Here is a 27,723-nt window from a genome sequence, read left to right on the forward strand (position 1 = left end):
CCTGGTTGTGTCACCTTAGGCATGCCCTTAACCTTGGAGAACTGGAAAGACCCCTCAGGCCATACCCACTACAAGCCTCCAGAGATTCACTGAAAGCAGACGGTCCACTTATCTACAGAGTCATAGTACAATGATAAAAGCTGACACAGCAGAAAACAACAACAACAACAAAAACAAAAAAACTAGTGAGTATCTCCACAAATGCCAAACAACAAATGCAATAATCCAAGAAACAAGAACAAGGAAGACTTGGGCTGAAAGGCCTGTGAGAGCATTTCAGGCATGGAAAGCAAAGACTCTGTGACAAAAAAATATCCTACACAGAGGATCTCTGTGAGACCTGAGTAAGGAAAAGTCATGAAAGGAGACACTCTTCTCTGAAGGGAGGAGAGAACATCGACTTTGCTTATGGCCGCGTCCAAATACCGATGGAGTCTATGTTCACAAAAGGCTTCCATAGCCTTGGCAGTCCATGGCAAGAGCCTCGGATGATCAATGATGTCATAAAAAAAAAAAAAAAGTGTTAATTAAAAGAACAACAGTAGTCACTCTGTACTCGTACCCCATGTAGGACCTCTCTCCCTAATGAATTTTAATATGAGAATGGACTGCAAAGTCTTTCCCCAAACAGTACACTATATGTTGTGTGTGTGCGTGGGTGCAAATTATTGAAGTCTGAGTTGGTCCTCTATATATAAAGTCATAATAAAAATGAACCATAATGAAGAGGGAGATGGAAGAGAGAGGGGGAAGTAGGATAGGAGCTGGGGGAGCAGAATATGAGGGAAAGAACCACTATATTCATTAAATAAAAATTTAAAAAAAATAAGGAAGAACATGACACTCTCAAAAGAACATGACACTTCAATACTAGATTATGAAGACGATGAGAAAGAAGAAATGGAACTCAAAAATTGATCATAAGGTTACATAGAAGTAATCAACAGCAAATGCACAAACTACTGAAATCCATGCAGGACATGAAAGAAAATCTCACATAAAATTGAAATCTTAAGGAGGAATCAAAATGAAATGAAGAATTCAACAGAACATGAAATTGAGATATTAAAGAGTAGTCAAAATGAAATGAAGAATTCAACAGAACAAATAAAAAATGCAGTGGAGAGCCTTAACAACAGAATCAGTGACAGAATATTTACTTATAAGGCAAAGCGGAGGAAAGTATACAGTTGAAACAAAGATAAAAAGAGGAAGTTAGAAATCTAAAATACACTGTTGGAAATCTACATGAAACTATATTTAAAAAAGACCCAACATTCGGGTTCTAGGAGTTCCTGAAGGCATGGAGAGAGAGAAAGGATTAGAAGGATGTTTTAGTGAAATACTAGCAGAAAACTTACCAGGTTTGGAGAAAGAGATGCACAAGTACTGGAAGCCCATAGAACTCCCAATAGAAATGAGCAGAAAAGATGCTCGCTATGACACAATGTAATCACACTCACCACAGTGAAACAAAGAGAAGATTCTAAAATGTGCAAGAGAGAAATGCCAGATTAGTTTCAGAGGATCTCCAATTAGACTCAAAGCAGAATTCTCATCAGAAACCTTGGAGCCTAGGAGAGAATGGCAAATACAGCCAAAGTCCTAAGAGAGAAAAACTGTCATCCCAGAATATTATAACCTGCAAAGCTCTCGTTTGTGAACAAAGGTAAAATAAAGACCTTTAATAACAAACAGAAATTGAAAGAATTTGTTACCACTCGTGAAACTTGCAAAAGATGTTTAATGATGTGTTACACACAGAAACACGGCCATCAATATGAAAGAAGGTAAAGGAAGAAAAAGTATATATTAGAAATATATTTAGAAACATGGAAGGCATGGAGAGAAAGAAAGGATTAGAAGGCCTTTTTAGTGAGATACTAGCAGAAAATTTCCTGGGTTTGGAGAAGGACAGAGACGTCCCAGTACAGGAAGCTCATAGAACCCCTAATAAACATTACCAAAAGAGATCCTCACCATGCCATGTTGTAATCAAACTCACCACAGTGAAACATAAAGAAAGGATTCTACAATGTGCAAGAGAGGAATGTCAGATTACTCTCAGAGGATCTTCAATTACACTCAAAGCAGACTTCCCATCAGAAACCCTACAGGCTAGGAGGGAATGGCGAGATATAGCCAAAGTACTAAGAGAAAAAATCTGCCAGCCCAGAGTATTATATCCTGCAAAGCTCTCATTTGTGAATGAAGGTGAAATAAAGACTTTCACAGCAAGCAGAAATTGAAAGAATTTGTCACCACTCATCCAGCCCTGTAAAAGATGCTTAAAGATGTGTTATACACAGAAACATAAAAACACGGCCATCAGTACAAAAGAAGGTAAAGGAAGAAAACCTCCCAGTAAAAGATCACAGGAAGTTCAAAGAATATATTAGAAATATCTTTGGGAAAATGGCAGGGCAAAGTTACTACTTATCAATAGTCACATTGAATGATAATGGCCTCAATTCTCCAGTTAAAAGATACAGACTAGCTGAATGGATTAAGGAACAAAACCCATCTATTTGCTGCTTACAAGAAACACATCATTCCAACAAAGATGCGTGAAGACTGAAAGTGAAAGGTTGGAAAAAGATATTCCATGCCAACAGAAACCAAAAACGAGGAGGCATAGCCATCTTAATATCAGACAAAATAAACTTTAACACAAAAACTGTTAAGAGAGACAAAGAGGGGCATTATATAATGATTAAGGGATCAATTCAACAGGAAAATGCAACTATTATAAATGTATATGCACCTAATTACAGGGCACAGGTTTATTTAAAAGATATGTTAACAGACTAAAAGGGAGACTTAGACTCCAATACAATAGTATTGGGGGACTTCAAAACTCCACTTTCAGAAATAGATCAACAGGACAGAAGATCAACAAGTAAACAGTAGATTTAATTGACACCATAGCCCAAATGGATCTAACAGATATCTACAGAACATTTCATCCTACACTTAAAGAATTTACATTCATGACCGGCGCCACAGCTCAATAGGCTAATCCTCCACCTGCGGTGCCGGCACAAAAGGTTCTAGTCCAGTCGGGGTGCCGGATTCTGTCCCAGTTGCTCCTCTTCCAGTCCAGCTCTTTGCTGTAGCCTGGGAGTGCATTGAAGGATGGCCCAAGTCCTTGGGCTCTGCACCCGCATGGGAGACCAGGAGGCTGCACCTGGCTCCTGGTTTCGGATCAGCGTGGTGCGACAGCCGCAGCGTGCCAGCCACAGCGGCCATTTGGGGGTGAACCAAGGGAAAAGGAAGACCTTTCTCTCTGTCTCTCTCTTTCAGTGTCCACTCTGACTGTCAAAAAAATAAATAAAAGAATTTATATTCTTCTCAGCAATACATGGAACCTACTCTAGGACTGACCACATACTAGGCCATAAAGCAAGTTTCGGCAAATTCCAATTCTTGGAATCCTACCATGTAGCTTCTCAGATATTAATGGAATGAAGCTGGAAATTAGCAACCCAGGAATCCCTGGAGCTTATGCAAACACATGGAGACTGAACAACATGCTCCTGAATGAACACTGGGTCACAGAAGAAATCAAAAGAGAAATCAAAAACTTTCTGGAAGTAAATGAGGATAACACCACAACATAAAAAAACTTATGGGATACAGCAAAAGCAGCATTAAGAGGAAAGTTTATAGCAATAGGTGCCTACATCAAGAAATTTGAAAGGCACCAAATAAATGAGCTTTCAATTCATCTCAAGGATCTATAAAAACTGCAGCAAACCAGACCCAAAACTAGTAGGAGATGAGAACTAATTTAAAAAAGAGAAGGAATCAATAGGATTTAATAAAAAAAAAATTACAAAAGATCAGCCAAAAGAAGAGCTGGTGTTTGAAAAAATAAACAGGATCGACACACCATTGTCCCAACTAACTAAAAAAAGAAAAGATCCAATTCAAAAAAAATCAGAGAGGAAAAGGGAATGTAAAACAGACACCATAGAAATAAAAAGAATCATAAGAAATTACTACAAAGAGTTGTATGCCAGCAAACAGGGAAACCTATCAGAAAGGGATAGATTCCTGGACTCCTGCAACCTACCTAAAATGAACCAGGAAGACACAGGAAACCTAAACAGACCCATAACTGAGACAGAAATTGAAACAGTAATAAAGACCCTCCCAACAAAGCAAAGCCCAGGACCAGATGGATTCACTGCTGAATTCTACCAGACATTTAAAGAAGAACTAACTCCAATTCTTCTCAAACAATTCAGACCAATCGAAAAAGAGGAAATGCTCCCAAACTTTTTCTATGAAGCCAGCATCACCTTAAACCCTAAGCCTGACAAAGATGCAGCATTGAAAGAGAATTACAGACCAATATCCCTGATGAACATAGATGCGAAAGTCCTCAATAAAATTCTCGCCAATAGAATGCAACAACACATCAGAAAGATCATCCACCCAGACCAAGTGGGATTTATCCCTGATATGCAGGGATGCTTCAATGTTCACAAATCAATCAATGTGATACACCACATTAACAAACTGCAGAAGAAAAACCATATGATTTTCTCAATAGATGCCGAGAAAGCATTCGATAAAATACAAAACCATTTCATGATGAAAACTCCAAGCAAATTGGGTATAGAAGGAACATTCCTCAATATAATCAAAGCAATTTATGAATGGGGAAAAGTTGGAAGCATTTCCACTGAGATCTGGTACCAGACAGGGATGCCCACTCTCACCACTGCTACTCAATATAGTTCTGGAAGTTTTATCCAGAGCCATTAGGCAAGAAAAAGAAATTAAAGGGATACAAATTGGGAAGGAAGAACTCAAACTATCCCTCTTTGCAGATGATATGATTCTTTATTTAGGGGATCCAAAGAACTCTACTAAGTGACTACTGGAACTCATAGAAGAGTTTGGCAAAGTAGCAGAATATAAAATCAATGCACAAAAATCAACAGCCTTTGTATACAAACGTAATGCCATGGTTGAGAAAGAACTTATAAGATCAATCCCATTCACAATAGCTACGAAAACCATCAACTATCTTGGAATAAACTTAACCAAGGATGTTAAAGATCTCTATGGTGAGAATTACAAAACCTTAAAGAAAGAAATAGAAGAGGATACCAAGAAATGTAAAAATCTTCCATGCTCATGGATTGGAAGAATCAATATCATCAAAATGTCCATTCTCCCAAAAGCAATTTATACATTCAATGCAATACCAATCAAGATACCAAAGACCTTCTTCTCAGATCTGGAAAAAATGATGCTGAAATTCATATGGAGACACAGGAGACCTTGAATAGCTAAAGCAATCTTGTAGAACAAATATAAAGCCATATGCATCACAATACCAGATTTCAAGAGATTATGGCATATGTACTCTATGGAATACTACACAGTTGTTAAAAAAATGAAATCCTGTCATTTGCAACAAAATGGAGGAATCTGGAAAACATCATACTGAGTGAAATAAGGCAGCCCCTAAGGGACAAACACCATATGACCTCCCTGATTTGTGACAACTAACTGAGCACCTAAAAGGAAACCTGTAGAAGTGAAACTGTCAACATAAGAAGCAATGACATGGGCCGGCGCCGTGGCTCAATAGGCTAATCCTCCACCTTGCGGCGCCGGCACACTGGGTTCTAGTCCCGGTCGGGGCGCCAGATTCTGTCCCGGTTGCCCCTCTTCCAGGCCAGCTCTCTGCTATGGCCAGGGAGTGCAGTGGAGGATGGCCCAGGTGCTTGGGCCCTGCACCCCATGGGAGACCAGGAAAAGCACCTGGATCCTGGCTCCTGCCATCGGGTCAGCGCGGTGCGCCGGCTGCAGCGGCGGCCATTGGAGGGTGAACCAACGGCAAAGGAAGACCTTTCTCTCTCTGTCTCTCTCTCACTGTCCACTCTGCCTGTCAAAAAAAAAAAAAAAAAGAAGCAATGACATGATCAGCCTTTGTCCTATTGACGAACAGCTTATTATTTTATTCTTTTTAGTATTTTATTTTTCTACTTAATACTATTGGTTGAACTCTTTACTTAGCATAGAATTATTCTTAAGTGTTTAAATCCAATTGAAGATTGATCCCTGGTAATAATAAGACTGGGAATAAGATATAGTTCGGCACACATTCCCTCGGACTTACCCCTATGGGTACAGCTAAAACCTTGCCATGGGACTCCAAATCCCATTAAGTTGGCAGGTACCAATGCCATCTTAGTAGTTAAAGGGATCAATTTAAGTTCATAATTGATCATAAAGATAGGATTAAGTGTCAAAGGGATCACATAAATAAGACCAAGTGTCCGCTAATAATAACTGATAGAATTAAAAAGGAGAGAACAATCCAACATGGGAAGCAGAACAGATAGAAGACTCATAGAATTACATATACCCAAACAGCACTCTGGCCTCAGAATCAGCCCTTAAGGCATTCAGATCTGGCTAAAAAGCCCATGAAAACCTTTTAGGAATGGAAAGTAAAGACACTGTGGCAAAAAATGACCTACATGAAAGATCTCTGTGAGTGAGATCCCGGTGGAAACAAGGGGCCATCAAAGGAGGAGTTACCTTTCTCTGAAGGGAGGAGAGAACTTCCACTTTGATTATGGCCTTGTCTAAATAAGGTCGGAGTTTGCGGACTCAAGAGGCTTACATAGCCTTGGGATCTCATGACAAGAGCCTTGGGTGATCACTGACGTCATAAATTAGAGTGTCAATTGTTAAATCAACAACAAGAGTCACTGTGCACTTGCTTCCTATGTAGTACATCTGTCCTAATTGTGTTGTACTATGAGAATTAACGGTAAAACTAGTCTTCAAGTAGTACTTTATACTTTGTGTAACTGTTTGGGTGCAAACTGTTGAAATCTTTACTTAGTATAGAGTTGATCTTCTGTATATAAAGAAAATTAAAAATGAATCTTAATGAAGAATGGGATGGGCGAGGGAGTAGGAGGTGGGATGGTTTGTGGGTAAGGGGGTGGGTATGGGAAGAAGAACTGCTATAATCCAAAAGTTTTACTTATGAAATTTATATTTATTAAATATAAGCTTTCTATATAAAAATAAATTAAAATGCATAAAACACACATGGTCTCTCAAAAGCTGATAAGGAAAGAAAACAAGATAAAGGCTAATAGCAGACAAATCAAAGAAAAGGGACCTGAAGAACTAATAGATGTACCATGAGATTTTTAAGTTTCCAAACAGACAGGAAAATTAAAATATCACTTTTTCACCTGTTAAATGGTCAAAAAGTTACCAAGCTTGTTAACATGCAATAGCACCAGGGTGTGTGGAAATAATATTTTATCCTACAATGCTATGTGGATATAAATTCCTGTGAGCTTTTTAGGTAAATATATACTAAAATAAAACATGTACCTACCTTTGATATATTATCCCCACTGTTAGTTTATTTTAGAGAAATAGAAGTAAATAGAGCATAGAAATAAACTTGTTCAAGGATTTTTAAAAAATATTTAAAAATATTACTTGTAAGACAAAAATCTGACAACTACTGAAATGTCTGCCAAATGGAGAAGAATGGAGAATGGCTATATAAATAAAGTTCCAGGGGCCAGTGTTGTGGCCTAGCAGGTAATGCTGCTGCCTGTGACGTCAGCATTCCATACACGTGCTGGCTCAAGTCCCAGCTGCTCTGCTTCAGATCCACTTCCTGCTAATGCACTGGGAAAGCAGTGGAAGATGGCTCAAGTACTTAAGCTCCTGCCACACATGTGGAACACCCAGATGAAGCTCCTGGCTCTGGCCTGCTCTAGCACTTGTTATGACAGCTATTAGGTAAGTGAACCAGCAGATAGGAATTCTCTCTCTGCCGCCCCCTGTAACTCTTTCAAATAAATCAATCAAAAAAGTTATATTCTAATAGATTAAGGAAAGCAACTATTACAGTAAAATTCCATTTTGGTAAAAATTTAAAATGGGAAAAAACCAACCTGTCTTTTTAGGTAGGTATGTATATTTGTATACATGTGAAAGTATTGAAGGAACAACAATAAACTGTTAATTCTACTTCAGGAAACATAGCATAAAGGCATGGGGAAAGTTATAAAATTTTATATTATGACATATCACTTTACAATTTAAAAGTAATAAAAGGATCATTTTTAAAAGGAGAAAAGAGACTTCAAAAAGTGTAATTACAAATTAGATTATGTTTAAATGACTATCAACTAAATTGACCTTCTAATGGTAGTTCTGCTAATCATACATCAGACTAAAATGCCACCACCATGGCAACAGGAAACAGAGGGAAGGAGGAAATAAATTTAAAGTATATATGAAAAACCAAACAGCCTAGATTTGAATCTTACTTGCTTTGCCATCAGTTAACAGCTAAGTACCTGTGAGCAAATTACAGGAAGCTTATCAAAGTTTCAGTTTCCTTTCAATAAAGGGAAAAACAATATATCTTATAGGAGTGTTGCTAGGATGAAATAATAATGTATGCAGGTTCTTACAAGAAATGCATGCTAATTTTCATGTATTTGTTACTGATAGAGAAAAAAATAAACATTATAAAATGATTCTTTGGATCATAACAGGATGGGAGTTAGACTGTAAAACAAGGAACTGGGATGAAATATGACTCTAGGTCCCAAAATGCATAAGCAGATATTAAGAGAAAACAGTAAAGGAAAGCATACTGAGAATTTTTAAATTCAGAAGTGAATAGTCACATATTCAGGTAGACAATAATATAAACATACATCCCACTGTTTGTTAATTTCTTATAATTAGACACTTGATTAATTCAATAATGACTGGATACTGTATACTCATACATCAAAGGCATTTATGAGCAAAACATACTTGAGTTGTTTGAAATAAAAAGGCATAAGCAACCTTTGTTCCTTTTACAAACTGACGAGCAAAATAACTGTCTAGGAAGTTAAACATACACATATATATGTGTATATATATTTAATGTTTATTTATTTGAAAGGCAGAGCGAAAGAGAGAGAGAAAAGAGGTAATGAGATCTTCCATGTACTGGTTTACCCCCAAATGTATTCAACAGCCAGGGCTGGATCAAGGAGAAGCCAGGAGCCTAGAACTCCATCCTGGTCTCCCATGTTGGGGCCAGGAACCCAACCACTTTAGCGATCCCTTCTGCCTTCCAAGATGCATAATAGCAGGAAGCTGAATTGGAGGTGAAGTAGCCAGACTAAAAGCAATACTCTGATGTGGGGTCCAGGCATTCCAAGCAGTGGGCCTAACTCACTGTAGCCCAATGCCTCCCCCATATTTTTTTAATGAGTTCACTCACATATTCATTTTATATATATAACAAATAATTACTATCTCTCCAATTTCAAAATTTAATTACATAGTTTAGATAGGAACCATTCTTACCTTTGCATAAGACACCGATAAAAATTTAGGGTATTCCTTTATAATATATGAATAGAGAGAGGAAGACATTAAAATATAATTACACTGATAAACTTATTTATTTAATTAAAATTTTCCCTTACTTGAAGGAGTTGGAAAACTGTCCTCATGTTCTGACTGACAGAAACGATCTGAATGTTGACTGGTCAAATCTGCAGATTCTAGAGCCCTATAATTGAAAGCATAGTTTCAAATTGCATAAAACAAAGCAGCTCCACATACAAAACCTAGGAATGCATTGAAATAATATATGAAATACTGTATGAATACATTATCTTCAATTAAGGGTATATACCTTTTATCAGATTAACCGAGGTTTCAAGTCCTCAAAATCCCAAGTTTAGAAATATATAAGTGGAATAGTGGGATGACAGAATATTACAAACAAAAATAAGCTGGGAATTTAATGGATATGGATATGGTGAGTCTGAACAGTGTCACTCTAGATTGAATAAATGAATTAACAAATGTCACATATTATAATGAGATTTAAACCAGACAGAAAATTAGTGAAACAGAAGTTTCTTTAATTGATTTTAAAGTCAGAGTCATAATGATTTCTATCTATTACAACTTAAGATAGTAGTTATTTCATTTTAATTTACTAACAGTATGGTTTCTTTTTGAAGACATGTATTAAACTTTTAAATAAAATTTCACATGTGCCCTAGCAATTAAGACACTTATTGAGATACCAGCATCTTATATCAGAGTACCTGGGATTCAAACCTGGCTCCATTTACCTATTACAGCTTCTTTCTGCTACAGACTTTGGGAGGGCAACAGTGATGGCTCAAAAATAGCTGGGTTCCTGCCACTCACATTAGAGACATTTGTTAATTCATTTATTCAATCTAGAGTGAATTCCTTTTGTGGGGCAGGGCAGGGTTGGATGGGTGAGCCCGTGAATGGGGGTTGGCTCTGTCTCTTTCTCCCTTTCAAATAAAAATTCTCTGGAATACTGATCAAAATATGTCTGCATACAGTATGCACTAGGAATCCTTCAAAAAATAAATATGCAGAGGATATAAGATACCATTGACTTTCTGCTTAAAAAAAAAGTAACACACTAAGACTAGAAAATAGCTGACTTCTATTGTCTATTTAATAAGAAGCACTTTAGAAATATAGGAATTGTTGGTGTGTATCAAGTTTTCCAAACTTTGTCTAAGGTCTAGTTTTCACAGGTTGTTGCTATCCTTTGAAAATATGAACAGCAGAGGAGAACAAGTGCTCCTGGCTCCTGGCTTCGGACTGGCCCATTGTGGCCATTAAGGGAATGAAACAGCGATGGAAGATTTCTCTCCCTCTGCCTCTCCCCTCTATAATTCCATCTTTCAAGTACATAAATAAAACTTAAAATTTTTTTTTAAAAAAAAGCAATTTCTAATGTTGGAAAAAAACTATGGCCTCAGCTATGCTGGTGCTGAATTATCTTAAATCATCACTGGATTGCTTTATCTGGCTCATTTGTTAAAAAAAAAAATATTGAAAAACACAGAAGGATTTAAGGAACAAAGGAAACCTATCTGACCTCCCAGGAAAATTATTACCTTAGAAATCAGCTTAATGAATACCTTATATTTTCCTTATATTTCCTTATATTATAATGAATGCCTTTACATTTTCCAAAGAGATACTAGACAGGATACATTAAATGCTTACTTTTTCAGCTGATCCACATCAGAGTTACTCTCCGGCAAGACCGTGATTCCCCGGCCATAACTGGTACCTCCATGGAGATGAAACTCTAGACACAGCAATGTTGCCTGGCTCTCTGAATGCACTGACTGTAGTTTGGTATGGAGACTATAGATTCTAAGAAAGCTTCCAATCTGAAAATAGATTATCATTTAGAAAGTGGAGAAAAAACAAACAACTTCTGATATTTGAAATTTTAACAACCAATGTGGGGCAGTGATCACTGCCAACTACCGGGGACACTGATCAATCAGAAAACGTAACAGATACATTAAACTGGTGTGGCTGAAAATCAGATGCATGAACACTATCTTAAAACCAAATGTATACATGGGGCATGTCCATGCAGATGATCCCCATGTGTAGAAATACACACACACACACACACACACACACTCAACTGGAAGACCTATTTCCATTTTATAGATATTAAAATGTGGAAAACATATTGCATCTTAGCATTAATAAAACATAGGTAAGGGCTCCATTACCTAAATGAAATTCAAGCACACTAATTAAGGTTTCTGAAAATAACTTGCTTTTGCTTTTCCTAAAAGTTTAAGGTAAAGTTAATTAAATATGATCAATAAAAGACTCTCATTATGAGGAAAAAGGAAACAATTTAAATGTGTGACTATTAAAATAATACACATCCATTTATCCCACAGAAAGCTCACAGAAACAAGACTTTTATGAAAAAAAAATTGTGCTCATACCACTGATATTAAACAGTCTGAGTTCAAATATGGGATTATACAGTTTTGAACAAATGGTCTATGGTTTATTTTGCTAAATTTAGAGCAAGAATGTCTTTACTTTTGGAAAATTTAATTTTGTATGAAGAAAATTTCACATGAGATGCAAAATGCTATTCAAACATACTGATAGCTACAAAAAAGCAGACTATATAAATGAAATCATATTTACCAAGGCCCTTCAAAAACTTCATGGAAAAAGTGTATTATGGAAAAAAGTATGGATTTTAAAATTGGTTTGCACCAAAACAAATTCTCTTTTAATTCCATTTTTCCTGAAGCATTTTGAAGGCCTTTTGTATTATTGTGAAGCTTTATTTTTATTTTTTTATTTATTTTTTTTGACAGGCAGAGTTAGACAGTGAGAGAGAGAGAGACAGAGAGAATGGTCTTACTTTTTCCTTTTGTGTTGTTTTACCCCACAAGTGGCCACTACAGCTGGAAAGTTGCGGCTGGCGCGCTGCGCCGATCTGAAGCCAGGAGCCAGGAGCTTCCTCCTGGTCTCCTATGCGGGTGCAGGGCACAAGCACCTGGGCCATCCTCCACTGCCTTCCCGGGCCACAGCAGAGAGCTGGACTGGAAGAGGAGCAGCCAGGACAGAACCGACGCCCCAACCGGGACTAGAACCCGGGGTACTGGCGCCGCAAGCAGAGGATTAGCCAAGTGAGCCGCAGTGCTGGCCTGTGAAACTTTATGAACAAAAGGAGTCACTAACTAGTGAATTTAATTCCTCTGCATAGACCTGATGTAGCCCCTAATGGGGCTACAATTCTTTTTTTCTTATAAGTTTAGTGTAATAGAGGTGATTTCGTCTATAACAGAAAAGACAAATGTGGGGGAGAATATTAAAAAAAGATGAATATAGCTAATCAATCTTCCATGTCTGCTTATTGTAGCTTTTCTTAAATTTCCCGTTACTCTTCAGCTCCAAGGGAGGGAGGTTAAGGAAAACAAAGTAAGGGGGACTCATCCTACTTCCATTATGGACATTGTGAGGAGGAGCTATCTGGTCTTTTTCTCCGTGACTTTTTACTTTTATCTGCATCATGGCATAGGAGTAGGAAAAAAAAAAAAAAAAAACAGTGAAAAAAACAGAAAGAAAAAAAATAAAAGAAAAATAATTTTCCTCATGGTGCCCAAAGAGACATACTAGAAGAAAATTAAAAAAAATGCGATTTGTATTGCATTCTTTCTGAATGTTTATTATTTTATGAAATGTGTGTGTGTGTACACATAGATAATACTATATACACATATAATACTAGTACCACATACACATATAATACTAGTATCACACACGTCTATAATCTATAAAGAACTTGAAAGAAGGCCTAATCAGAGAAAAACGTATTTATGGACAAAAAGCTTTGATATTAAAAAATTATAATTGCCTCCAAATTGATCTTTAAATTCAATGCAATTTCAATCAAAATCTTCAGTGTCTTTTCTCAGAATTTGAAAACCAAGTATGTACAGAAAGAGAACAGCCAAATAAGTTTGAAGAATCAAAGAGCAGGTCTTACCTTATCAAAAAATCCAAAGAAGTAAAAGCATAATAAACATGGGTATACATGCCTACATATTGAGGTACAGAAAGGGGCTTAGTCAAGTCCCTAATCAGAAATATGCGGGTAGGTAGGGACAAAGAAAGTTCAATGTAGATTTACTTTGTGGAAACACATTCAGGAATAAGTTTAAGTGGTGAGCACATGGGTGTTTATTGTACTATCTTCTTTACTATTATATTTCATAACAAAACAATTTTACAAGCCAGGATGAAATTTGTTTATAAAAATAAGACTACTAAATAAGGTTGAGAAATTGTTATCAGAAATCCTTCTGGAGGCAGCATTGTGGTTTGTTTTTAAGCATGACTAAATATATTATGAAAAGTACTAGATGGGGGCCAGCTCTGTGGTGCAACGGGCTAACGCCCTGGCCTGAAGCACCAGCATCCCATATGGGCGCCAGTTCTAGTCCTGGCTGCTCCTCTTCCGATCCAGCTCTCTGCTGTGGCCTGGGAAAGCAGTAGAAGATGGCCCAAGTCCTTGGGCCCCTGCACCCGAATGGTAAACCCAGAGGAAGCTTCTGGCTCCTGGCTTCAGATCAGCGCAGCTCCAGCCGTTGAGGCAATTTGGGGAGTGAACCATCGGATGGAAGACCTCTCTCTCTCTGTCTCTGCCTCTCTGTAACTCTGCCTTTCAAATAAATAAATATTTAAAAATAAAAAGTACTAGATGTTTTACCATAAAAGATAAGTATTTGCTTAATCTCATCAATCATATGATAAGAATCCAAAATTACAAGTGAAGTAATCACAAACAAAAAGTTATAAAAATAGAGTTTACAATGTTATTAAAGTATAATACAGAAACACTAAAAAATAAAAACAAATATAACTACTAAAATATATCCCTTTAGGGAAAAAATTTTTTTCTCCATAAATTGTCAAGATTCTCACTTTAGTTTTAATATTTTAAAAATATTTATTTGAAAAGTAGAGAGAGACAGAGATCTTCCACCCTCTGGTTAACTCCCCAAATGGCCATAACAGCTAGGTCTGTTCCAGGAGGCAGGAGCCTCTGCATCTCCCACCTGGGTGCAGGGGCCCAAGGACTTGGGCCATCTCCCACTGCTTTCCCAGATGCATTAGCAGGGAGCTGAATCAGAAGTGGAACAGGGACTCAAAGCAGAGCCAGTATGGGATGCTGGTGCTGCAGGGCATAGCTTAACCCACTGTGCCTCAGCAGCAGCCCCTAGGTTTACTATTTTTATTTTCATGTACTTGACTCAAAATAACCAGTCTAACTACAGCTACTGGACCACTGAAAGCAAAAACATAATTATGCCTATGTGTGTTTTATATATGTTTTATAATTATTTAAAAAGCATACGGGGACAGGACTGAGTATTTAAAAATATATTTCTGGCCGGCGCTGTGGCTCACTTGGTTAATCCTCCACCTGCGGCGCCAGCATCCCTGGTTCTAGTCCCGGTTGGGGCGCTGGATTCTGTCTCCGTCATTCCTCTTCCATTCCAACTCTCTGCTGTGGCCTGGGAAGGCAGTGGAGGATGGCCCAAGTGCTTGGGCCCTGCACCCATGTGGGAGAACAGGAGGAAGCACCTGACTCCTGGCTTTGGATCAGCACAGCGCGCTGGCCGTGGCAGCCATTTGAGGGGTGAACCAATGGAAAAGGAAGACCTTTCTCTCTATCTCTAACTCTGCCTGTCCAAATATGTATATATATATATATATTTCTAACTTCTAAACAACAAGTTTGAAATTCAAGTAGGTATGCATGTGTCTGTGTAAAATGTCTGGGGATGACATAAGTCACATAAAAAGCAACATTTAGAAAAGAGTGAAAAAGCACAAAGAACAATTTAGGCTGTAAAATGTACTGATTATCAAGTTTATTATACTTTAAATTGTAATGATTATCCTCTTTATTAAAAAAGTTCTAAGTCTCTTGAATTGGTTTCATTTATTTTGATATAAAAATGCAATTTGAAATATATGTCAAAGTGCTGATAAGAATTCATTGTTCAAAATTCATTTTTATTAATCATGTAAATAAAGAGTTCCTAGCTTAATGTTATATGGATTGTCAGAAAACAAAAAATGTGTTGTGAATTTACTTTAAAGTCCAGAGTTATGTTTCTTGTAGAAAAAATGCTTTTCATTTTTATACTGTACTACAAATAATGCTCAGTTTTTTCAACAGAAATAACATGCCATATTTCTTGATTATGTGTGCTCATATCACCCTCTAGTGGGCAAAATAAAACAATGATTATAAAGAGAAAAAATCTAAAAACATTCATAGCATTCACTGATTCATTCACTAGCAGATATTACTTCCTCTTCATTATATAGAAAACACTGCTAAGTGCTGATCAAGACAAACAGAGAAACACAACAACCTAGGGAAACAGAAGGAAATCAAAATTGTAAAGGTAGATATTCAGAGCATGCAACTGAGGTAATGCTGAAATGCAGACTCTCCACTTATAAAATAGCTCTATCTGCAATTAAAAAAACCTTCACAATAGGATTTATCACTATTTTTAACTTTTGTAATTAACTAATAAATTTAGACAATAGCTTTTAGAGAAAAAATAAGAAGTTTATCCTCAATAGCTAATTTTTTTCTGGTACAGCATCTATGCACATGTGTGTGTACCCACACATACACATACACTTCTATCAATGTCCTGGCTTTAACCTAATTTATTTGTGTGAGTTGTGTGAGCATATTTGTGATACGGTGTGGGAGAGAAAATATTTTCTCCTTCATACATTTTATGTTTTTACAAAGGAAAACGACACTAAAACATAGATATTCAGTTTTACTATTTTCTTTTAACTTCCTATAAGTAGACTGAAATACATTTGCAATAAAGGAGATCATTTCTTTTTAATACTTAAGAAGTATTAGCTTTGGAAATAGATATTGTAGATTAAACCTGGCTTCATTCAACCAGCTCACTTAATCCCTGACTGCCTCACTTTTCTCATTTGTAACAACAGGATATCAATACAATGGCCACATAGCAGAGTACCAAATACATATAAAGTGTATAGCAAATGTTATTATTTTACTTATGATACTATTTGTTAAAAAGGTTACTTCTAAATAAAATGAAGAAAAATATTCCCTACAACTTGTGTTGTCAATTTACTAAGAACTGTCATTTCTAAATTGTATACTTTTACATAAAAAGAGTACACCTTATTTATAAATTTTAACTATTGCATACAAAGTCATCTAGAGTCTATCAAATCAGTTAACAAAGCTTAACATTTAAACAACATTTTAGTAACATTTTAAAGCAGTATATCTCACATGACAAATTGTCTTTACTATCTTCACAAACTGTGCATGGATATAAGATATTTAGGAAATATTCTTTATTTTATAAAAAATATTTAATGCATTTTAATTCTTATAAATAATTTTATATATACCTCTAAAATCTAAAATTCAATAAAATATAAATTTGAATTTTTAGACTCAAAGATCACTCTATAAATGCAACTGCTTTCCACAAAAATTTATAAAAACAGAGTAGAAAACATTTTTGCTACTCAACATCACCTTTAAAGATCTTGCCACTTGAACATGGTTATCATAGACTAAAATGTCTATTGTCAGATTCTGTAGCCGATGGATGTGACTTATATCACCTTCGAGAACAAGATCTTGTATCAGGACTCTCCAAGATGGGAAGGGTGTCCTATTGCCATCCCACACCTGCCAGAAGAGAGTATAGTAAAGTTTAACCATCTTTAAAAACTAATTAATGGCTGGCACTGCAGCTCAATAGGCTAATCCTGCGCCTGTGGCGGCGGCACACTGAGTTTTAATCCCGGTCGGGGCACCGGATTCTGTCCCGGTTGCCCCTCTTCCAGGCCAGCTCTCTGCTGTGGCCCGGGAGTGCAGTGGAGGATGTCCTAAGTTCTTGGGCCCTACACCTGCATGGGAGACCAGGAGAGGCGCCTGGTTCCCAGCTTCAGATCAGCGTGGTGCACCGGCTGCAGCGTGCCAGCCACAGCAGCCACTGGGGGTGAACCAACAGCAGCCACTGGGGGGTGAACCAACGGCAAAGGAAGACCTCTCTGTCTCTCTCTGTCCACTCTGCCTGTCAAAAAAAAGAAAAAAAAAAAAACAGCTAAGAGTTTTACTTTCTAGAATTAAGACTGAAAAATAGTTAAATGCATGCCTCTAATATAAGTGATTATAAATGAACTGCATATTAATTATGGGTAATGTAAAAAATGTAGAATGGCAAAAAAGAACAAAAATCACACTAAGCCTTGAGAATATACTAACCTATTGTGGATTTTATTTCATGTTTTCTTCTACGTATTTATACGATCTATGTCTTGTTCTATAAAAAATGGCTTTATATTCTGCTTTTCTAAGTTTATTATTAATACTTCATCAGGTAACTTAAATATTACTTGAAATATAATTTTCAATGTCTTCATATTATTTTATGTATGGATAGGCACACATTTAATCCCTTTGTTAGGTGAGCTGTTTAAAGCATTGTATTATTTTAAATTATTCTGTGATTGTTATCTTATATATAAATTCTTTTGAAATTCTTTGCTAATTTTAAGATAAATCTCTAGCCTAATGTTAGAAATATAACCTGAACTCCCCCCCCCTTTTTTTTTACTTTGTTCTGATTTAGAAAATCTTCTTAAAAGTACAGATACGAATGTTTTGTTCACATTAGATGTTAGGAATAAAAATGAATGAAAACAATGGGCTCTAGGAAAGGAAAACACACACTGGAGTGTTATGAAAGTTACCTTCAGATGATGGGAATATGGAATTAGCATGACTAAAACATGCACTGTCCAGCCAGGGTTTGAAGAGATGAATTGACCTATGCCATGTCACAAAATGGCATGACAAAGGACAGTTGGCAGAGATGAGAATACATCTCAGAAAAATTTTGGCTGGACACGAATCAGCAAGCTATTTGAATGAAAGACACTAGATTTTTATGGAACAGGTCAGATCAGTGACAGATGAGTGTCAATTCCCAGAGGAAGTACTAAATAATGCTGCCATAGTAACTAAGTTTCAAATTTAAAAAATCATGTCATAATCAGTAATACTGTACTTGTATGTCACAAGCATTTTTCTCCACTTAACTTTATTATTTAATTCTGAAATGTCACATCAAATCTCTATCTGTTAAGTATCTAACATTACACCATAACTGAATTAAAAAAAACTGTGTTGTTATACAGCACATTATCATTTTCATATATTATTGATGTTTTATAATATTTGATCAATAATTTTGGTTTCTGGGGCACATGATTAGCCTAGTACTTAACACCATGGTTAAGATACCTGCATCCCATATTGGAGCACCTAGGTTTGACACCTACTTCTGGACTCCAGCTTTCTGATGAAGTATATCCTGAGAGGTACTGGTGATTGTTCAAATAACTGAGTTTTGGAGACCCATGTGGGAGACCTGGATTGAGTTCCTTGCTCATGAGGTTAGCCCAGCCTAGTCCAGCTCCAGCTGTTGTGGACATCTGGGAGATGAACCAGTACAGATAGGCACTCACTCTTTGCTCTCAAGCCTCTCAAATTTCTAAAAACACTTACTAAAAAAATGAATTTTGGTTTCTGTACTTACAAGTGAAACAGATTTTGTGTCCTTGTGTAGTATCTGTAAGTTCAATAATATCTGGGCTGAAATCACTTTAATGGTTAATTTAATAGAAGGAGCTGGTACCATGGCGTAGTGGCCTAAGCTTCTGCCTGCAGTGCCAGCATCCTATATGGGTGCCTTCCTGACCAGGCTGCCCTTCTTCTGACCTAGCTATCTGCTTATGACCTGGGACAGTAGTGGAAGCTCAAGTGCATGGGCCCCTGCACCAATGTGAGAGACCTGGAAGAAGATCCTGGCTCTTGGCTTGGGATCAATCCAGCTCCAGCCGTTGCAGCCATTTGGGGAGTGAACTAGCAGATGGAAGACTTTTCTCTGTCTCTCCCTCTCTCTCTAACTCTACCTCTCAGATAAATAAAGAATTTTTAAAACATAATAATTTAATTAAAAATGTAGAAATAATCAACTTAATCTAGATTTTCATATTTATCTGCTTGATAGTTGATATTTTCTGAAGTTTTATATAAACTTCCCCATATATGTAGATATATCCCTTATATCATTCTTGGAGATTTTCTAAAATGAAAAAAAATTAAAAAGACTGAACTTTCTTTAAGCTATTGATCAGACTTTATCTTTTTCCACTTAAAAACATTCTTGCCTCCCTACTAGGAAACACATATTTTCACACAGGTCTTGCTGTTCAGCCATAGAACACAACCTCTATGGAGGTCATTTTCTTGCTATCAAAATTTAAAACACACGTATGTCTGGCTTATTAAGTCTAGAACTTATCTTTACAGATCTACAAGTACATAAATTAGCGTTTAAGTCAACCACTTAAATTCACATTAATGGGATGTAAGTTCAAATAAACCATGCCATATGTCCCTATGATGAAAAGGAAAATACCTGAAAATACCTAGAATCTGTGAAAGATCTTACATGGACAACAATTTCTCTTGCTCCTTGCAGTTGTAATTAATGAGCTGAGGTCATATTGGATTAAAGGAGGCCCTAAATTCAGTCACTGGTGTCCTCATAAGAAAACATTTACCCTCTCACACCAAGCAAAGAAGCATCTGACAATAGAGAAGGAAGCACTGCAGCTGGAAAGGCAAGGAATGCCAATGATGCCAACAATCACCAGAAGCTAGTAAACAGGCAAGAAAAGATTCTTCCCTAGAGCTTCCAAAGGGTGCACAGCCCTACAACACCAGAATTTCAGGTACTTGACTCTAGAAAGGTGAGAGAATCTGTTTCTGTCAAGTTAAGCCAACTATTTCACGGTAATTTCTTATGGCAGGCAAATTCAAATAGTGAGCTTTTAAAGTGATGATATGACAAAATCTCTAAGAAAGAATTAAGTGAAAAGGCCATGGCATAGCAGTGTGTGCACGGTTGTCCCTTGATATCTACAGGGAATTGGTTCCAGGATTTCAGATACAAAAATCTGTGGATGTACTTTCTAGTCCACTATGTAAGATATGTATATTGGTATATTTAGTATGCATATCCTCCCATATATAACGGATCAGTTTCCAATATAAAAGCTTTGTAACAGTTGTTATATTATATTGTTTAGGGAATAATGACAAGAAAAAAAAAGTCCATGTGTTCAGTACAGATGCAGTTTTCAACAAATCTGTTCAGTCTATTATTGGTTAAATCCAAGGATGCAGAACCTGCAGACACATGAGGGCAATGATAGCATGCATCATGTAACAGAAAGATGAAAGAGAATACCTATAAAATAAGAATACGCACAAAATATGTTTGAAAAGATATTTAACAAACAAGTTTCAGTTGTTACTTTTTGGAGGGAGAGATGGAGAAAAAGAAAACAAAAGAAATAGGCAAACAAGAAACTTTTCACTACACAGCATTTAAATTATCTTCTAAATTTTTAGACAATGTTTAAACTATTGTTCCAAAAACTAAAGACTTTATTAAAATCATTCCTTCATGCTATACACAGTTCTGCTATTTTTTTCAATTTCTTGAGTTGAAAGCTTATTTTAATATTCTATGCTTTTTCCTTATTGTTCACAAACACACTTAAGGTTCTAAGATTTGCTTTTGGGTGTATCTCCAGACAAATGTTTTAATCTATTATTACTAATATATTCTACCTTTGGATGTTGTTGCTTTATCTTCAAGTCATACTTGAGTTAATTATTTTAGAGCAAGCACATACATTTTCATAGTATTCCATGTATATGTGCTATGAGTGTTCAACAAACATTTTACCATTTTTTTCAATGATTTCTATCTTCACTGTTCCTTGATATAGTCAAGATATAAATGACAACAATACTAAATTCCGAGAAAGTAGTGAGTGACAAGGAAGGTGACTTTGACATCAAGCAAAAATATTCATATGTAAAACTGCAACTAAAATCTAATAATGGAAAACAGCCACTAAACAGAAAATACTTTATGTAACATATAGATCGGATAATAGTTTTTTCTTTGGAAGAGAAATGAGAGAACAATGCAAGAGAAGAGACGCATGTAAATTGTGGTTCATGACAATGCAAGAGAAGAGACGCATGTAAATTGTGGTTCATGAAAAATGTTATACTTTAATTTCTTACCATACTATACATTATACAAATTTGTTCTATTAAAATGCTGCAACATTTAGGCAGTGCAGACTTAAAATGATAAATATTTTAAAAATCTACCTTTAGAAGAAATGATGCTCCATCGACTTCTGCCTTGCCCAAAAGCTGACAAGTCAGGTCAAAATACTGCATTGGTTGAACATCACATAATTTTAATAAGGCTGAGGAAGGTGAAAGATGAGAAGATGCCCAAACACGTAAGGCTTCTACCATTTTGTGGTCCTTAGTACTGAAGTTGAAATACTTGCTTGAAGTACGAGGTATGACAGGGGCGCCCAGAGTTCCCTCAAAGGTCAACGATGCAAAGCCAGAGCTGGTGATACCTTGAGTTTCCTTTTTATATTCTTGAATCTAAGAAAGTACAGCAAAGTAGAAAACAGACACAAACAAAATAGCTTACTAATAGAGAATCTGGAACTGAGGAAATTTAAAACATTACACATTTTTTATTGAGGGTATAATTCTTTAATTCATTTAATTGGCATATGGAATTATAAAATCATTTGGTGTTATATCCAAATATACATGCAGCATGTAAACTGTAAAAGTACAACACTTATTTATGTACTTTAAAGAGAGAGCCTCTCTAATCCTACCCAGCTTGCATTTTTTACAAAGGATAACACGTGGGGCTGGCATTGTGTCATAGCAGGTAAAGTTGCCGCCTGTGATGCCAGCATTTCGTAAGGGTGCTGGTTTGTGTCCTTATTACTGCACTTCAGATCTAGCTCCTTCCTAATGGCATGGAAAAAGTAGCACTTGGGCTGCTGCCACCCACATGGGAGACCCAGATGAAGCTCCTGGTTCCTAGCTTTGGCCTGGCCCAGCCCTGGCAGTCACAGCCATCTGGGGAGTAAACAAATGGATAGAAGATTCTCTCTCTTCCTCCTATCCTCTAATTCTTTCAAATAAATAAATCTTAAAAAAAAAATAGTTTTTACATGTGCTACAGACAAAAACAGGACACTTAAAATATGAACGTGAAGTGACTTAAATGCAGGTGATGCTGAGATTATATGTACTTAATTATTTGAGAGACAGAGAGCTCCCATTTGCTGGCTCACTCCCTAAATGCTTGTGAACAGTTGGCACTGGACCAGGACAAAGCTGGGAACCACTGGGAATTCAATCCAGGTCTTCACATGAGTAACAAGGACCCAAGTACATAAGCTGTCACTTACTGCCTCCTAGGGTGCACATGAGCAGGAAGCTGGAATCCACAGTGGAGCTGGGACTCCAACCCAGAAACTCCAATATGGGATGAGGGCATCCCCAGCAGCATCTTCATCATTAGGCCAAATGCCTGCCTCAAAGCTAGTTTTTAATCAGTGTCACTGAGCTGAAACATGCCATAAAGACTTTTGCTTTCTAAATTCTGGGACACATTTATTAGTTGGACAAACATTTATGATTGTTATATATTCAGAAAAGGACACTTTATCCTTAAGAATTGTCCCTCCATATTTGTAATACCATCTGATAAATTACAGTTATTCTCTTTATGCTTATGGTTTGTTTGATGAATTTTTTCCACAGTTTTACTTCCAAGCTGTTTAGATCTTCATATTTGAAGTGCATTTTGGAGGCCAGTGCTATGGCCTAGTAGGTTAAGCCTCTGCCTGTGGCAGCACTGGCATCCCATATGGGCACTGGTTTGAGTCCTGGCTGCTCCACTTCCAACACACCTCCCTGCTAATGGCCTGAGAAAGCAGTGGAAGACGGCCCGAGTGCTTAATTTGTTGAAAACATTTAAAATATTTGCTTTAACATTTTTTTAATGTATAAATTTAACACCTGGGCTTTCATGAAACTAGTGCAAAAATGTGTGCGGTTTTTTTTTTTTGTCCCTTTATTTATCGGTTAAGATATTCCAGTTAATCTCTAGTATTTCTCACCCATCCCCTACCCCGACCTTTACCATATATTGCGAAAAACTAAAGGGGAACATAAAAGCATCCTAGATCCAGCAAGGTCATGTCTTGATAAGAAAAAAAAAGGCACTAAGCTAGGCAGTTTATAGAAACATTGTTTATATTACAATATGGTAGGGAAGCTCCTGCACTTGACCTTAGCCAAAAGGCTGAGAATCCATAGGGAAGCTCCTGGAACCAGCTCAGAACAAAGGGAATGAAAACATGGCATTAGCAGCATCTACTCAGTATTTACTAATGCACAAGCTTTTTACAAACCTGTAGCACTAGCGCACCCATCAGAATGTGTGTTATCATACAAGGAGGACAAAGGAAGTAAAGCTGAAACAGGGAACTAGCAAAGGGATATAAGACAATGCCTGGCTTCATTTGTCTTTGAACGTGAATCTGCTGGGCCAATATGGGCATCATTGAACTGTTTCCTGCTTAAAGACTCAGTGTCCCACCTCTGTTCTAGTATCCTGCTACAACAATAGCCGTAAACTAGAAACTAAATGTCCAAAAACAACAGAACATAAATCAAAGATCATTTAAGGCACTGAAAATGAACAAAGTAAAATGACAAGAAAGAAATATGGCTGAATCACACACGCATGAGCCAGGCATTTAGAAAGGAAACAAAAGGAAACTACACCTATTCCTTTTTACAAGAGATTTAAAGAACAAATACAGATGGAAGTGGTATGTGCTGTCAGACGCCTGTCAATTGTTTACTCCTGGAGGAATATCCCTGGGCAGGGAGTGGAGGAACATTACTGATTTTCCTGGATAGGGAAATGAAGAAGTTTCTAGAGTGCTAGTTACCAGAGTATGCTTACATTATGAATGGTGAGATACCCACCTCCTTCAGTTAAACAGGAGCAAGAGTAACAAAAAATGTTAGGAGCACAGGGTATACAGTTTGAACAAAAATAATATAGGAAGCAATAATTTATGAGAAGCAATTCCTTTAAGTATGAACAAGCCTGTAATGTACTGCTATGATAATAATTCCATTTTGTTTTTATCTGTACAAAAATAAGTCTCTAGTGTCTATCTGTTCTCTAGGAAACAGCATCAGTGGATCAACACAAGTAACGCCCATGGTATTGAAACATAGAACACACTTGGAATATTCTCCCCATTTACAAGCAACAGAATGAACATAAGGGACATAGTTATGTAAAAGCATTAGTAGAAAAATACAACCAACATAATGTAGGACTTACATGGAAATCCACATAATAGAAAGAAAGATGAAAAAAGTAAAATGTTTAAAATCTAAGGGACACAAAATACTGAAGTACTGAAAAAGTGTCCAGAGTACCATGTGGTGATTTCCAAAGAAAAGTTCAATAAAGCTAAACAGAACAATTAAATTAAGGAACTATTAAAACAAAGATTGGAATTTTGAGGAAATAATCTTAAGTTCTAAAATTATTATTTAAAACAATTATTGGTTTCATTACATTTTTAACAAAAAGCATTTTTAAAACTGTGTTCATAATTAAAAATATTTTTCATACATGAAGATCAATTTTATTTTATACTTAGTATCTTAAGTTTTCATTGTTCTTCAATTCATCCAAAAGAGAGCAAAGAATAGTATTATCTCCTAAACTTTATAAACTGTTTATTATTGTTGATATTAAATTTAAAAAAAATTTAAGCAATGTTCTTTATCAAATTCTGTTAGGAAAGCTCTTACAGTATCAATTTATATTTGGAAGCAAAAGACAGAATGCAACTAGTTTGAATAATGGCACCTAATATACTGTTGGGAAGGCAGGCAGCTTATTTAAAGAGGTTTCTTCCTACAATTTATCCTAAGTCTGATACTATTTACATTTCTTCTTTCCTGAAATGCCTAATGTCATGTACCAACAAAGCAACTGCATGATTAGTGATAACTAGCTTTATTGAATAATGTGAACTTTTTTTTTAAATATTCAGTTTTAGATAGTGTGAATTATACCTTCAGTCTATGAAAGCGAACAATATCTCCAATTTTATAAATTTTTGGAAGGGCTTCATAGTTTCCACTAAAGAGCAGGCAGGTCAACTTTACATTTGTTTGGTCCACAATCGTAACAACGGAACAATAATCTGTAAAACACAAGAATATATTACCTTTTAGTATTTCAAAGCATTTGATAAAGTAAGAATATGTTTATTTCAAAGCAACAATTTTTTTTTTCCTAATTTAGGTCTTTTAGAAGAAAATCAGAGACATTTTCTTGGCTATCAACATACAATGCCAAAATACTGTACAAAAGTCCTCTAAAAATTACTGTAACAAAGTTTTATAAAATGAATATAAAAATCCCACTTAAACTGTATGGGGAGTTAAGAACTTTATTACTTCAACATTTAAGAATCACGAAGTAGATAAATATATTCTAATACACAAATATAACTTGCAAATTAAACTCAGTTAAATTTAGAGTGAATACAAAAGTATTTGTAGGCCGGCGCCGTGGCTCAATAGGTTAATCCTCCACCTTGCGGCGCCGGCACACCGGGTTCTAGTCCCGGTCAGGGCGCCGGATTCTGTCCCGGTTGCCCCTCTTCCAGGCCAGCTCTCTGCTATGGCCAGGGAGTGCAGTGGAGGATGGCCCAGGTGCTTGGGCCCTGCACCCCATGGGAGACCAGGAAAAGCACCTGGATCCTGGCTCCTGCCATCGGATCAGCGCGGTGCGCCGGCTGCAGCGGCGGCCATTGGAGGGTGAACCAACGGCAAGGGAAGACCTTTCTCTCTCTGTCTCTCTCTCTCACTGTCCACTCTGCCTGTCAAAAAATAAAAATAAAAAAAATAAAAAAAAAATAAAAAAAAAAAAAAAAAAAAAAACAAAAGTATTTGTGCAAATATGATGAAGAGTCTTATCTGTTCTGCATAAAGACTGCATAAAAACTGTTTCAAAAACCTAGGATTTTATAGTCAACATTTAATACAAATAAAGAAGTTCACAGAAAGTGATGTAACAAGACACTCAAAAGGGAAAATGGTTAGTCTTGCTAGTCATCTATAAAAGGTTACACATGAAAATAAGAAAAAGGTACTTTATACAGTTTAAACTGGCCAAATAAATCAGTGATACTGAGTTGCAACTTTCAACACTAGTGGTAGCAACATTGCTTCCTAATACTCATTTTAAAACCTGACGTGAAAAAATGCAGACTTTTTGTCCTTCCCAGTACCTGGTAGTGGTGATGCACAGATTAAAAAGACCCAAAATAGTGAAGGAAAGGAGATGGGAATACAGCAACATGTTTCCAGAAAACAGGAAAGAAAATGGTTAATGTGTAAAAATGAATAGATGAGGCTGAAATTCAAGAGAGTAAAAAGGTGGTTTTAGTGAACATGGGAACCAAGAGGATTGGGGATGGAAAGCAGAGCTGAAATAAGAGGATTAGTTAAAAGTTTACACACAGACCAAGTGATTCAAAGACCACACATTTTGAACTCTCTTTGCCTCCCCTACCCCCATAATGACTTCAGGTCGCCAGACATAATATCTTACTTAGGTATTTAACACCACCTCTCCCAGGAATACAGGCTCCTTTTAAAACAAAGTGTGTTCGATTAACTGAAGAATGGTAAACTTCTCATGGAGGTTTTAATACCCAAAAAAGTTCCTCATCATACATTAGTGATTGTGTAGCTTGATACACAGTTCCCTTTCCCCTACCCTAGACTGACACTTTCAACTAGCATGCCCTCTGCAAGGACTGTCTACTATCTCTAACAGATTCACACTCATGGAGGACACCATGTCAGAAAAACAAACTACTCATATAAAGCTAAAGACACAACTCTCTATAACATAAAACAAATCTTATCTACATTCATATGTGGGAAAAAATAGGAAACAATTACTAGACACAGGAGCAAAAAAAAAAAAGGGTAAGGCAGGGAGAAAAGGAGGGGAGAGCGCGCACGGGGGAAAAGAAAGAAAAGGGGAGAGGGAAGGGTGAGGAAAATGGGGACAGGAGACAAGTGAGGAAGGAAAAAGAATTTCCATTCCATGTGGAGCGGGAATCCATTAGAGGACACGAAAAAACTGAAAAATAAAACCAAAACCTTAACAAGCAGACTTCAAAACTAAGAAAAACATACTACATTCTCATCCCTTGATATACTGTAAGGATCCACTGGACCCAATTTTAGTTTAC

The 27,723-nt window shown here is 36.6% G+C and overlaps 1 protein-coding gene across 18 annotated transcripts in view; it reads right to left on the minus strand.

Annotated features, from left to right (window-relative positions):
* Positions 1–27,723, minus strand: part of POT1 (protection of telomeres 1) — a 161,173-nt gene that overhangs the window by 74,319 nt on the left and 59,131 nt on the right. For 15 of the 18 annotated variants that reach the window (XM_070071278.1, XM_051848937.2, XM_008258246.4 and 12 more), the window contains 5 exons: positions 25,526–25,656; positions 21,701–21,991; positions 16,970–17,125; positions 11,080–11,249; positions 9,498–9,583 (listed from right to left, as the gene is read on the minus strand). In XM_070071278.1, coding sequence (XP_069927379.1) covers positions 9,498–9,583; positions 11,080–11,249; positions 16,970–17,125; positions 21,701–21,991; positions 25,526–25,656 — 834 coding nt within the window. The remainder of the gene's footprint in view (positions 1–9,497; positions 9,584–11,079; positions 11,250–16,969; positions 17,126–21,700; positions 21,992–25,525; positions 25,657–27,723) is intronic. The other 3 variants (XM_070071284.1, XM_070071283.1, XM_070071282.1) reach the window with 1 other exon arrangement.

Source organism: Oryctolagus cuniculus, chromosome 3, assembly GCF_964237555.1.
Source record: "Oryctolagus cuniculus chromosome 3, mOryCun1.1, whole genome shotgun sequence".
NCBI classification, from domain to species: domain Eukaryota; kingdom Metazoa; phylum Chordata; class Mammalia; order Lagomorpha; family Leporidae; genus Oryctolagus; species Oryctolagus cuniculus.